The sequence below is a fragment of the Gossypium arboreum genome, chromosome 6, assembly GCF_025698485.1.
Source record: "Gossypium arboreum isolate Shixiya-1 chromosome 6, ASM2569848v2, whole genome shotgun sequence".
Lineage (NCBI taxonomy): Eukaryota > Viridiplantae > Streptophyta > Magnoliopsida > Malvales > Malvaceae > Gossypium > Gossypium arboreum.
The window spans coordinates 41,013,989-41,027,793 of NC_069075.1; the positions used below are offsets into that span (position 1 = coordinate 41,013,989).

General features: G+C 30.7%; 1 protein-coding gene across 1 annotated transcript; it reads right to left on the minus strand.

The window, feature by feature from the left end:
* Nucleotides 1–12,098: 12,098 nt before the first annotated feature.
* Nucleotides 12,099–13,417, minus strand: LOC108463567 (transcription factor MYB102-like). The gene is made up of 3 exons (XM_017763492.2): nucleotides 13,213–13,417; nucleotides 12,969–13,098; nucleotides 12,099–12,886 (listed from the first exon to the last, which is right to left on the minus strand). Exons 1-3 carry the CDS (start codon nucleotides 13,343–13,345, stop codon nucleotides 12,229–12,231), a joined length of 921 nt encoding a protein of 306 aa, XP_017618981.1. The 5' UTR covers nucleotides 13,346–13,417; the 3' UTR covers nucleotides 12,099–12,228.
* Between the last annotated feature and the right edge of the window lie 388 nt (nucleotides 13,418–13,805).

Here is a 13,805-nt window from a genome sequence, read left to right on the forward strand (position 1 = left end):
GTAAATTAAGAAAAAAAAGTGGGAGGGTTTAGGTAAAAGTATATGCCCGAAAAATGGACTTGGGCAAGAATTATGGCCCATTTAAAAAATGGTGTCGGGCCTCGAGAAAGGGTTTTTTAGTCCAGGCTCGCCCGGCCCAAATATGCAAAAAATAAAATTAAAAAAACTACTATTTTTCCTTTTTTTTTTACCTTTTTGTTATTTTCTTGTTATTATTTCACTATTTTGCTACAATTTCACTATTATGTTGTACTATTTTGTTGTTATTGTTTGGATATTATATAACTCTTGTTTTATTGTTAATTTTGTTACTATTTTAGAGGCATTTGCTTGTTAATTTGCACCTATGTTAGTGTTATTGAAGTCAATTTGTTTGGAAACATTTATTTTAATATTTTTGGTGTTTTTGATATATTATTTATATTTTTAAAAATTTATATAATAAATAATATAAAAAATTTAATATGAATGGGCTAAGCCAAGCCTAACAAACGGGCTTAAAATTTTAATTGGGCCCAACCCGACCCCTACCAGGACACCTCTATAAACAACCCAAAATAGAAAATATGGAAAACAATACTTTCTCACCATTAATCCTTCTTTAGTCGATACCCAATTTTTATTGCAATAATATAACATATTATTTGACTAAATTAATTCTTAGTTATAGTTTGGCCTAAACGTTGCATTGTAAAACCACTTTACATCTTTTGCTTCAAGAAGCAAGACCGAGTTTTATCTACAATCCTTTATTCCTTTCTATAATATAAGAAACTTTTAGGAGGCATTTGTGATTGTATTTTTCTTTACTGAGTTTAAATGAATCTGATTCTAACTATCTCTCCTGGATTCTCTCACTCGATATCATTACTGTACCAGGTAAAGTTTAAAGGGAAAAATGATGGAAGAAGATGGGATACACACATATGGGATATATGCAAAAACAGTCAAGATTGATGTCTCTTCCAGTTTTCATTGTTTAGCATCATAATCTCTGGGTCTTTGAGAAAATAAAATTTGGGCCATTTCACGAATGCTCTAAATCCATTTAGAATTGGACCAAATGTCAATTGAACTCAATATTTCAGCAAACAAGCAAAGAAATAAAAGCTTAAAGCATTTGACATGTCGTGAGAACAATTTGCTGCCTAAAAATAATTTGGATGTTGGCAAGGGTGTTCTATATGTAGGTAAAAGTAATATGAAAGTCTTTATATTAAAAGTTGAATTGTATTTTAATTTTTATTCAAAAAATGAATAATTTAGTCTATATATGTTAAATCAAAAAGAAAATTGATCATTTTATTAAAATTTTTATCTATTTTTATGGTTTAAAATTGATTCATATACGTCAACATAAAACATATGTGACATATTATATAGTGGCTAATTTATTTAATTTGTAAGTAAAATAAAAAAATACAAATTAAGGAGGTGGATAATATTGTCTTTCCATAAAAAATTCTTAACGTGCCATATTTCGGATTTAGACATTTGTGTTAGGTGAGTGATTACACTTGTTATTATCTATTACGGGGGTCTACTTTGGTTTATTAGGGATTTCAACAGCAATCTACCACGTATTATCTGGTAAGGGATGGTGAAAATGATATTCACCTGTCGATCCAATGCTAGCTTTGTCTTAAGGAGACATTATTAACCTTATTTATAAAGAGCAATGACCATTAATAATCATTTTTAAGTGATGAACACCCAAGTCATTTTTTAATGTCATGTAATATAATAGAGTATTTTTTTTCTTCTTATGTTGGAAGTATAATCGAGAGTATTTGTAGCATATTGTCAAAGGGATCTAATAAAAACAAAGTGTACCTTATAAGCCCTCATTACCTCACAACTATATGAAATTGTCCCTAGTTTTTCTTTGACTCTCATAATATCATAATGAGAAAATTTTATGATTTTGACACAAATTACTAAATGAGCAAATAAAACTTTTGTATTAAAAGTAACGTTATATTTTATTTTTATTTAAAAATGGATAAATGAATTAGTTTACGTTAGATCAAAAAGTAAATTAATCATTTTTATTAAAATTTTCATTTATTTTATTGTTAAAAATGATCTGTACATCAAAATTAAGTACATGTGGCATGTCATGTATAACTTTCTGATTATTTTGTTAGCCAAACCAATTTTTAATGATAAGAATGGATGAAAATTTTGATAAAAATAAAAGTTACTTTTAATCTAACATAAAAAGATTAGTTTATCCATTTTTAAATAAAAGAGATAAAATATAATTTAACTCATAAAACACTTTCATGGTACTTTTCCATAATAAAATTAATTTTTATAGTTGAACTCTTTTCAAAAAATCTTCTAACGAAAAAAAGAGTAAAGAACATTTTATTTTTAAATTTTGAATAGATATTTATTATATTTATATAATAAAAAATGAGTAGTGTATAATTACATCAAATTTTATGAAACATGTATAATTCATAACTTCCGTTCTATGAAATTGAAAATAATTAATGTTGGATAACATCTGTTTGAAAACCGTAACCCTATGCTGTAAATGTGTGTGTATATATATATATATATATATATATATATATATATATATATATCACGTATCTAAAATTGTAATCCTAAGTGTCTACTTTTAAGTGACCACCCACAATCAAAAATTAATTATTATTACTAGTGATAAATACTTTAATTACCAAGAACAATAATAATCTCTTTCTCTATATAATTAGAGTATACTTGTGTTAATTGAATTTACTAAAAGACAAATAACAATTCAACATCAAATCACACAGTTCATACATAGATACTACTAAGTCGACACAATAATAACTTATTTATTACATCCTTCAAGGTAGAAAAAGGAAAAAAAAAAGAATTAAATATAACATGAACTAAGCTTTTCACTAACTTCAATAAACTAAAACTTGAAGCAATCATCAGCAAAGCCTAATGCTGAAACCCCAAATCCCAAACATTCAAACACAAACATATGTTTGCTTCTGTAATTGAAGCACACAAAAGCAAACCCTTTTCTTCTTCTTATTATTATTACTATTATTATTATCAGTTTCGATATATTCCAAGGAAGGTGAATTCTCAGTCAAATAATCCCATCTTTTAGAAATACAATAACTCTTTAATTAAGAAGAATACTCAATTCAAAATTGCTAAAAGAACACATTTTCTTTGGGCGGTCGAGATATGGACAATGTCCTTTTCTCTGCCTCTTTGGTCGGCTCTTGGTCAATGAAGAACCGTACCTTTATACCTCATAAATTCTACGCTGATTGACGGTTCCTTAATCCAGTCGGGTTAAAAATCTAGGTTAATATTTCATACATCTATATAATATATGATTTTATTTACTACCAATCTTGTAATTTTTAAAACTGAAAATTTAATTGTGATAAAAAATAGCAGTTAAATATGTTTGATTAAATTATATTATTATTCTTATATTATATATAAAGTTAGTGATTTAATTCATACTCTCTAATTGAATCATTCTTAGTTGTTATATTTTTAAATTTTAAAATTTTAGCTTTAAAGTGGATGACAGTTATTAAATCTATTAATTGATTTTTTGTGAGTAATATATGGAGATGACAAGTTGATATGACATTATATATGTGATAATATGTTTGATACACCAAATTTAAAAATAACATAATTTAATTAAATAGTTGTCATTTAGTTGGGACTAAAATTTTAAATTATAAAAGTATAGAGACTGGAATGACTAAATTAAAGTATAGGTAAAAATCCACAACTTACTCAAAGTACAAGGTCTAATAGTAGAATTTGACATGTTTAATTTACTCAAAATTTAACATGCATGATCTACAAAATGAAACATAAAATAAAATTAGATTGTTAAAATAATAATCGTAGAAAAAGTTATGAAAGTATGTAAAATTAAAGTGGATCCTCCCCATTTTTACGTTTATATAATATTTTTATCAATAATTTGAGTGTCACATAACAATATAAATAAAATCCTTGATTGAATTGAGATAAAAAAATCAATCAAAATCTATTTTTATTAAAATTGATTTAAAATTCACTTTTTAAAAATAATAAATATTACTATAGTCATGTTGTTGCATTTTTCCTTTTTTTTATAAAAATCTTTAAGTAAAACAAAAACAAAACATTATTTAAAATAAATTAAAATCAAAATCAATTACAGAATGATGAATATTTGTATATAAACTCATTTAATTAATGAACATCTTTTTATAAATCCAATTTTGTTTTTTTTCCGAGAGTGACATAATTGTGTGCGTGTGAACGGAACGTGAGAAAGATAAAAGGGAGAAGTGTGATGGCTTCGAGTTTTAACCCCAAAGAATAGAAAATTTGACGTATGAATGACGTAAAGCTTACGAGGGATTTGTTACTAAGTAGTAACATAATATTTGGACTAGCTTATGGATTAATTAGTTTGATATAATTAATATGTAAAATATATTAATGGAAAAATAATTTGATGAGATAATTGGAGGCTGAATCCTTCCTTACTTGTTTGAGATTTGAAAGGTTTACGAATAAATTAGGTAAATTAGATCACTCTAAAATAAAATATGTCCTACTGTAATTATTTTTTTAATTTAATCTTTTTAATTAAAATAATTATATGAATTAAGTATTACCGTTAAAAACTATGTTAATCACTAATGGATTAGGTTATCAGCAATCTTCTCTCAACTGAAAACCTTGGCCTACCCTTTGTGTCGCTGATACCTCTATCGCCTAAGCTCTAGCATTGTCGTTTGACATCCGATTACATAATCTTGCTACGCTCACCACTGTTGTCCCCTTCTCTTTTTTTTTTTTTTTTTTTGGTTTATGAAACCCTTGGCTGCCACCTACCAACTTAGCACTACCACTCACTGCTTCCAAACCATCGCCATTGTCATGAACCACCGATAACCAAACCCTAAACTATCCCATTGAAGGCCTTATATCCATTATCATTTAAGCCAAGTTTTTTCGAGTCCAACCGTGCTTGCGGTAAACAATGGGTTCCTTTTTTTTTTCTTCGAAACAACAAAGTTTTTGTCCTCTCTTGGATTTATCAAAGCTCAACTTGTTCATGGTAGAAACCAGACCGATACAACACACCTTATCATTGCCTTTAACGCTTTTAAACTGCTTCAAGTACTCATTTTCGAGTTCTTTGAAGATATTAACGATGATCTCCATCGCAAATAACCCATTTTTGTTTAACTTTATTTGTGGCGTTGATAGATATGTCGATGGAGGAGACGGAAATGGTGGAATTATGAGGGGTCTGGTAGTTGAAGAAGTGCTTGGGACATGGGGGTTAGTGCTCATCGTCAGCATGCTTGGGATCGACGTTGAAGCGATGCTGATGTGGGGGTTGGAGGATAAGTTCAAGTTGTTTATGAAACAAGAACGAAGAGGAACGAAGACGATTGATAGTGCTGTTAGTGGAAAATATAATTTTTAATTACAGTAATTAATTCAAACAATTATATTAATTAAAATGATTAGATTGAAAAAAAATAAAATGAGAACAACTTTTTTAGATAGTTTACCCTACATTAAATCGTGTATACAAGAAATATATATATATAAAAGAGCTCAGTCGAGTAGCTTGTCTAAAACTAGATAGAAAGCTCAAAGTCGAACCCCTTCACATTGGGACCCATTTTTGCATGGTAGAGCCACGTGCCCTTCAACATGCTTACGTCATTAGATATTAAATTGTTCTGAATTTGAATAACAGCACAAGAGTCATGCCATGTTATTCAATAAAAGCAAGCTCTGCCTTTTAATGGTGAGCCCTCCCACCCTCAAGGTTTGGTCGACGCTAATTGATCGACACGTGCCCTCCTTTCTTCTCTCTCTCTCTTTTTTTTTTTAGGTCAAATCCCCTTCCATTACTGTGACCTTCCAAGCAGAATTGCTTCATCACTACCTTAAAAACAGTTTCTCTTACACTTCCTCTCTGGATCTTTGAACCCAATGTCTTTTTCTATTTTTATTGATACTTTTATATATTTTTTTATATCGAAATAAATAGAAAAAAATCTAAATTAAGGGAAAGGATGATTTGGACACGAAGTTCAAACTCCGAATATGTTGTCAATCAGAGTTGAAACCAACACACTAAATAAACCAGTAAAAAAATAACTTAAATTATCTTTAACCAGTGCTTATAAGTATGGATTAAGCATAAATGTCATAAATTTGAAAAACACAGAGCAATAGCGGCGTGTTGTCAAAAATGCCGCTAAAAACAGAGCAATAGCGGCGCTTTTGGCAAAACGCCGCTAAAAATCAGAGCATTAGCTGCGCTTTTGGGAAAACGCCGCTAAAAACCAGAGCATTAGCGGCGCTTTTGGGAAAACGCCGCTAAGAACAAGAGCATTAGCGGGGCTTTTGGAAAAACGCCGCTAAGAACTAGAGCATTAGCGGCGCTTTTTGAAAAACACCGCTAAAAACCAGAGCATTAGCGGCGCTTTTTGAAAAACGCCGCTAAAAGTCATATAACTCTTAAACCCCAAAAAAATCATAAACACTAATCTATAACCCCTAAAACAGTAATTATTAAAATTTATGGTTATACAATATATTAAATATTTTCTTATATAATCGTAAAAGAGATAGTATCGAATTTAAAATATTGAATTAATTTTGAATTTAAAATATCGAATTAATTATCATTATAGTTTAAGGTTTATGGTTTAAGATATACGGTTTAGGGTTTAAGGTTTATGAGTTAACTATGGTTTAAGATATATAGTTTAGAGTTTAAGGTTTAGGAGTTAACTAGTATTTGAAGGTTTATGATGAATTATGAGTTTAGGGGTTAGGGTTGGAGTTTAAGGTGTAAGGGTTTGGGGTTAAGAGTTTAGGGGTTAGTGTTTATGGGATAAGGGTTAAGAGGTTTAGGGTTTAGATTAATTAGTATTTTTAAAACGATTTCTTATATAATTTTAAAAGAGATAATATTAATTTGAATATATTAAACTTATTATTATAGTTTAAATTATTTAAGAGATAATACTACAATTTCAAAATTTCAAAATTACAATTACTAAAAAAACAAAATTAAAGTAAAATAACTAAATCCACAACTTACATATAATTCAATGACTAATAGAAAAATATTAATAATTAAAAATATTTAACTTGTTTATATTTAAAAATTAATAAATATCAAATGAAAATAAAATGTATATATTTATAAAAAAATTAAAACAATATCATTAGGTTTAAGTAAATTTACGTTAAGTATTTGTAAATATGATGTGTTTTAAGTAAAATTTAATTAGAGATTTAAGGGGTTAGTGGCGTTTGTTGAAAAAACGCTGCAAAAAAACAAAATAATTTAACGTCATTTTAATTGAAGATTTAGGGGATTAGTGGCGTTTTAAAAAAAAAAAACGCCGCAAAAAAATATAATTGTATACTTAGCCATTCAACCCCAACCCAAAATAGATTTCCCCAATTCTCTAATTTCTCCTAATCCCTAAATTTCCCCCAAAAGAATTAGCAGACACGGTGAAGACTCATTGTTTTCTTGTCATTCTTTTTTAGCTTTGGTTATCCACCGGCCAAAAAAACACACGCTATAGAAGGAAGATAGTTTTCGTGAGAGAGAAACCCTAAGTTTTCTTTGGCATTTCTGGTTTTTGTGATTTTGAACTCTCCATTTTGAACCCTTCTCTCTTGCATATATATTCTGTTTAATTAAACATTTTAATACTTGTAAGGACTAGATTCTGGAGTAGGATGTTCCAGATATTCTTTCTCAACATAAGTTATTAGTTTCTATTCTAGTTTCTCTTATTCATTTTATTCTCTCCATTCTCTCTTCCTCTTTTATGTGTTTTTACTTTTTAATGTTATAACCAGAAAGTAGAGTAGCAAATACCTAATCAGGTTCTTTTGGTCGGTAAAGACATTGGATTGACAGGAACGAAGCTTGGCTGCGATGAAGGTGGTTGTGGGGCTTGTACTGTGATGATTTCTCATTACGATAGAAAGACAAAGAAATGCATGTGAGTCTTTCTATCTGCCTTCTTTCTTCCAAATTTTTATGATGATGTAACTAAATGATTTCCTCCATTTCTCAGAATCTATATAAGACAAATGCTTTGAAAACTTATTTCAGGCATTATGCTGTCAATGCCTGCTTGGCACCTCTTTATTCTGTAGAAGGAATGCATGTTATTACAGTGGAGGGAGTTGGGAACCACAAATGTGGCTTGCACCCCATACAAGTAATATATGTTCTTTCTTCTGTTGGCCTGCTCTTAATGGTGCTTCCTTTTTAATTCTATTTATAGAAATTGGCTTAAATCTTGCGTGGAACTCTATTTTATTTGTATGGCATGTAGATCATGGTTGAAGAGTCAAGGGGTATTTTGATTGCTTGTGGTATATGTGAGAGAATATCTTGTATTCTTTTGTTGTTTTGGGTACACTATACAATTCTTCATCAAGTTTAACTTTTCTTTTGTAATCAAGATTGCTGATTGCATAACATGAGCGTATGTAAAACTTCCATGTTCCTAATTCATCTAGTGTCTAATTAGATGTAATATATGGCAATGATGCTTCTAAATTCCGTTTTGTCCTAAAACTTAGCTCGATGAAAATATTGTTAATGTCATGGGAAAGATAAGAGGAATTAAAGTATGTCTGGTTCAAATTATTGGAACTTAAGAGATGTGCTTTAAAAACCAACTAGAATCCTTAAAGGAAAGAATGTTCAGCTATTTCATTGTGACTTTCATGGATTTCTGTAGGAATCATTGGCACGTTCTCACGGCTCCCAATGTGGATTTTGCACCCCTGGATTTATCATGTCATTGTACGCATTATTGCGGTCTAGTGAAACACCTCCTACTGAATAGTAAATTGAAGAATCTCTTGCTGGAAACTTATGTCGTTGTACTGCTTACAGAGCGATTGTTGTTCTTATGTCAATATTATTGTCAATATTCTTACCTTGGACTAGGCCCTTTGAATATGTCAAAGAATTTAAACAGGCACATAGAAGGGATGATGATATTGCCATTGTGAATGCTGGAATGTGTGTCTGTCTGCAGGAGAAAAGTGAAAAATGGGTTATTTCAAATGTATCAGTTGCTTGTGGCGGGGTGGCACCACTCTCTTTATGTGCAATTAAAATAGTATGTGAAGGTTCTATTTTTGCATTTACACTATTGTACCTACTGTTTCCTTGAAGATAGGGCTTTTGTGCCTTATCACTCTTCTAGGAAATGTCTCATGGTCTTTTCAGAAAAATGTAGCCTTTCTTTTAAATACCTATTCTTTGGAATTTATTCTCAAATATACTCATTTTTATAAATTGGAAAATAATTTCAAACCGTTGGTATTTAAAATAAAGGCTATATTTTTATAAAAGTGACAAGTCTCTTTTTATTAGAATTTCTGAAATAATACGATGAGATGGATTCACATTTTTCTTCCAGGAATAGACACGAACATAATATTACTGTTTCATTTGTTCCCTCTTCTGCGATCCCCCCCTCCCCAATGAACTCAAGAACTCAAGCGGGCAACTTGGCCTTGGAAAAAGTAATAGCTAAATGAGCTCCTTTTTATTTGAATGCTTATAATATTTAAGTTAAATTATTAAGTTGCCTATTTGTAAATGCTTTGTTTTCTTATTATTAGCTTTATTGTGTAATCAGCATATTCTCACTTGTTTGGGATGAATGGCATATTGTGCATACTGAGGTCTGCGAAGCGATTCATAAGCCAACCAAAGTGGAATGCTTGAGCGGGCTTACAATTAAATTGGTGCTTTGGGTTGAGCACACGATTCTTTATTCTTGGTATGAAACTAGAAATGCTTCACAAGATATAGATTTTATTTTCTTGCAGTACTATTTTGGATATGCTTTTGATATGTATGCTTGGATGTAATGTTTGTATTTCCTTTTCTATGAACTTCACCAGATGGAGGTGAGGCTTTAAGTTGGGGAGCAGTTCCATCTGGAAGACTTGGTCATGGCCTTGAGTCGAGCATTTTGGTTTTTAACAAGCAACAGGTTACATTTTATGTTTACTTGATTATTGGTGATATAAGAGAGCCTTGACTTATCCTTTCCTTCTCTTTTCTTTTTGGTAGTGCTTGAGGCGGATTATTATTTCATAAGAGAAATAAATATTAATACCTATTGGATTATGCACAAGCACTGCGCTGTGTGCCCCAAAATCCAGTGTGAAAGTACATCATTGTGTCATAGCTCAGCAGGGGGTAGGATTTAATGACTATTTACAAAGATTAGATTTTGTCGGTTCGAGTGTTATTTTGTCCCCGTTGATTGAGACTGAATCAAGTGTAATGTTTTTCCTTAGCTTAACAATTTTAATGTATTGTTATTAACCTATACCAGCATTTTCATCATAATTGAAGTTGATTTTGACCTTGTTTGCTTATTGTTTTTAACACTATCCAATTACTTTAACATCATTCCAAAATCCTGCCAGTCTAAAAGACTTGGATTCCTGTTTCTTCCATCTTAAGCAGATACCTGTTGTTGACTAGTTTTCATATCAACTAATTGTTTAATTGGAAAATGACATAAACTTTGAAATTTCTTCATAAAACATGCTTGATATATGTAACTCCAACATCAATGCTTATTCATATGAGCGAACTTTTTCTATTGCTATTTTAGCATCATTGGTAAGCTTTTTCTAAAATTAATCATCTTGTGATATATGCTTAAGTCTCATACTCGTTGGTTTCTGAAGGACATTATCATCTTATGTTCCAAGAGTGTTATCACTAGGTGACATCATCCTTTAGTTCTCTGTGTTCACTTTTGTGCTCTATGTGAAAATGAATTTTAGAATTAAATCCAAGTTAATGTTGTTCTTGTGACTCCAAATGAAACCTTTGTTACTTCTCATTTAAGGTAGGAAAATTACAAGAAAAGAGAAAACTTTGCTACTTCTCAACTCTTGATTTTTTTTTTAATATCCTTTTTATGCTATAGTTGTAACTTTATTGTGAGGATCTTGTGCTGCAGTATCCTGTTTATTTCGCTTTTGAGAATGAAGAAATTGATCTTGTCTTGGCGGATATCAAGAAGAATGATGCGCTTGGTCAACCTGCTCTGCAACTCTTGGAGGGTCAGTTCATAGTTTTTGGCTTAAAATTGATACTACATATCCAATTGTTGTATAAGGATGCTCGTTTGATGTCGAGAACAGATCTAGCTTTGAATCATTTACTGTTTTCAATGAGGATAAAATATTTTACCTGTTTTTCTTGTTTTATTTCTCAAAATATTGTTGAATGATCATTTTCAACGAGGTGATGATGATTTGGCATTATATTCTCACCGGGATGAATTTTTAGAAATTGTAATACTTTGTGTGTCTCTGTATACATGTGTTTTTTATGTATTAAATTACATATTGAATCAATGTTTATGTATTAAATTTAAATTCATTAATTTTTATATTTAGTTTTGAAGTTTAAATTTTAATGGAAAATTTAATTTAATTAATATTTTTATTTATCCTTAAAATATATAGTTTAAAGTTCAAATTTCAAAATTAAACATAAAATAAATATTATTTAATTAAAATAAAATAATTTTTTAAAGTTCATGATTTCTAGTGGCGTTTGTGAGAAAAGCGCCGCTAAAGGTCCTGGTCTTTAGCGGCGTTTTTTGGAAAAGCGCCACTAAAGGTCATGGTCTTTAGCGGCGTTTTTGGTAAAGCGCCGCTAAAGGTCCTAGTCTTTAGCGGCGTTTTTTTAAATAAACGCCACAAATTCTTGCGGCGCGTGCTATAGAGGCGTTTTTTGCGGCGCTTGTGAAAACGCCGCTAATAGTTATAGCAGTGCTTGAAAACGCCGCTAAAGGCCAAAAAAACGCCGCTAAAAGTATGTTCTCCTGTAGTGAGAAAGCAAACAGCATCATCTTATATATAATTTGGTATGATTTGATTCATTATTTTCGGAAGTAGATATGAATTGAATAAATATATATAGTCTATAATAAGATGACTTATCTGTATAATAATATAATACATATGTGATTAGATATACCAATAGTAAAGAAAAGAAAAAGGACAGAACGTTGCTTCTAACACAGTGATCTTAAGAGAAATTAACTATTAATTAGTAGAAATTTTTACACGTATCGACATGTCTCACTGAATCAAAAAAAGAAAAAAGAAAAACTCTTTTTGGGAGTTATGCATTTGGAATTACATGAAATCATTAACATCCAAAATATCAGGGATTTCCAACTTCAAAATGTTGGTGCAATAGCTTTCTGTTTCGTTTTCAGTGGTGCTGCTACTGTTGAGGTATGCGGAGTCTGAATTCAATGGGGCGGGGCTCGACGAAGGCGTCGATACAACTGACCCCAACCCCAAGCTCTGGTTGCTGTTGATGGAATGGAAATTCGAGGTTTCGATTGAAGGGTCCATTACGGTTTGATAATCCGAGCCGTAATAGTTGTACTGCGGCGGTAGCGGCACGTAATCTTCAGTCAAAATTGAAGGCATAACATAGTCATTGAAATTTGATGGGAATTGGTTCAAGTTGGGTTTCATCACGAGTTGTTGTTCTTCGTTATAAAATGGAACACTACAAGTTGGGGTTTCTTCGACTTGTGCATGGAAATGGTTAGATTGCATCAATGGTTGATATTGGTCAACATTACGAAGAAGCTCAGGGTTAGCAAAAGACTGGATAAGATATTGGTTGTGAAGGAAAGAGAGACCGAGAAGATCCAGTCGAGGAGTATGGGTCACCGGATCGATCCCCATTCGAAGAAGAATTTTTCTAATGTGTGTGTTCCAATAGTTTTTTATTTCGTTATCTGTTCTTCCGGGCAACCGAGCAGCAATGGCAGACCACCTTAAAACATTACAAAACATTAAGGGAAAAAAACACAATAATAGAACTGAAAACAGCAAATAAAGATGTAAACAGAACTTACTTGTTGCCCAATATACTATGTAGCTGAATTATAGTCTCTTCTTCTTCAAAAGAAAACCTTCCTCTCTTGATATCAGGCCTCAAGTAGTTAGTCCATCGAAGACGACAACTCTTTCCACATCTTTGCAACCCTATAATAAAAGATTTTACAAACCCATCAGGCGTGAAGTCCATAAGAAGTACTATAATTCATCCGTAGACAAAACATATGGTGTCCTATAGGTAAATGAATGCTAGAGGTTTACCAGCATTCTTTGGAAGTGTCCTCCAATTTCCATAACCATGTTTTTGAATATAATCAATCAATTTTTTATCTTCTTCAGGAGTCCATGGCCCTTTTTTGAGCCCATTTTTATCAAAACAAAGTGCTCTTCCCATGTTTATTGCTTAGTGACAGAGAAGAGAGAAAAATGATGCAGCAGCAAAGAGATGCAGGGTCCCTATAGGTATGTACTTGTATAAATAGGGAGAGAAACCAAAGCAAAAGTCAAATAGATTAGGTACCGTCCTCTGTTTATTACTATGGCAACGTGTCCTCAAATCTTGGCTCCCATATCTTTAAATCTATCAATTACTTTTATTTATTTATTTATTTATTTATTTTAGTTAAATTCATTTTTTAAGTTGGGTTTATAATTTATGAAAATTTATTTTTTTTAAATTTTGGTTATATCTCCCAACATTATTTTCAAAGTTTTATCTTCTTAAAATATAATATGTATTATCAGTATACTTAATATTTTGTGATATTATTACTTATCTTTTAATAGATCTCAAATATATCTATCCAAATTTGTTATTAAGTTCAAGTGGTAAAAATTTTATTTCCTTTTAAACA

Coding starts and splice junctions, on each gene's coding strand:
- LOC108463567 (XM_017763492.2), bottom strand. CDS start 13,345: ATGGGAAGAGCACTTTGTTTTGATAAAAATGGGCTCAAAAAAGGGCCA. Junction 13,099..13,212: donor GACACTTCCAAAGAATGCTG/GTAAACCTCTAG, acceptor CTTTTATTATAG/GGTTGCAAAGATGTGGAAAG. Junction 12,887..12,968: donor CATAGTATATTGGGCAACAA/GTAAGTTCTGTT, acceptor TAATGTTTTAAG/GTGGTCTGCCATTGCTGCTC.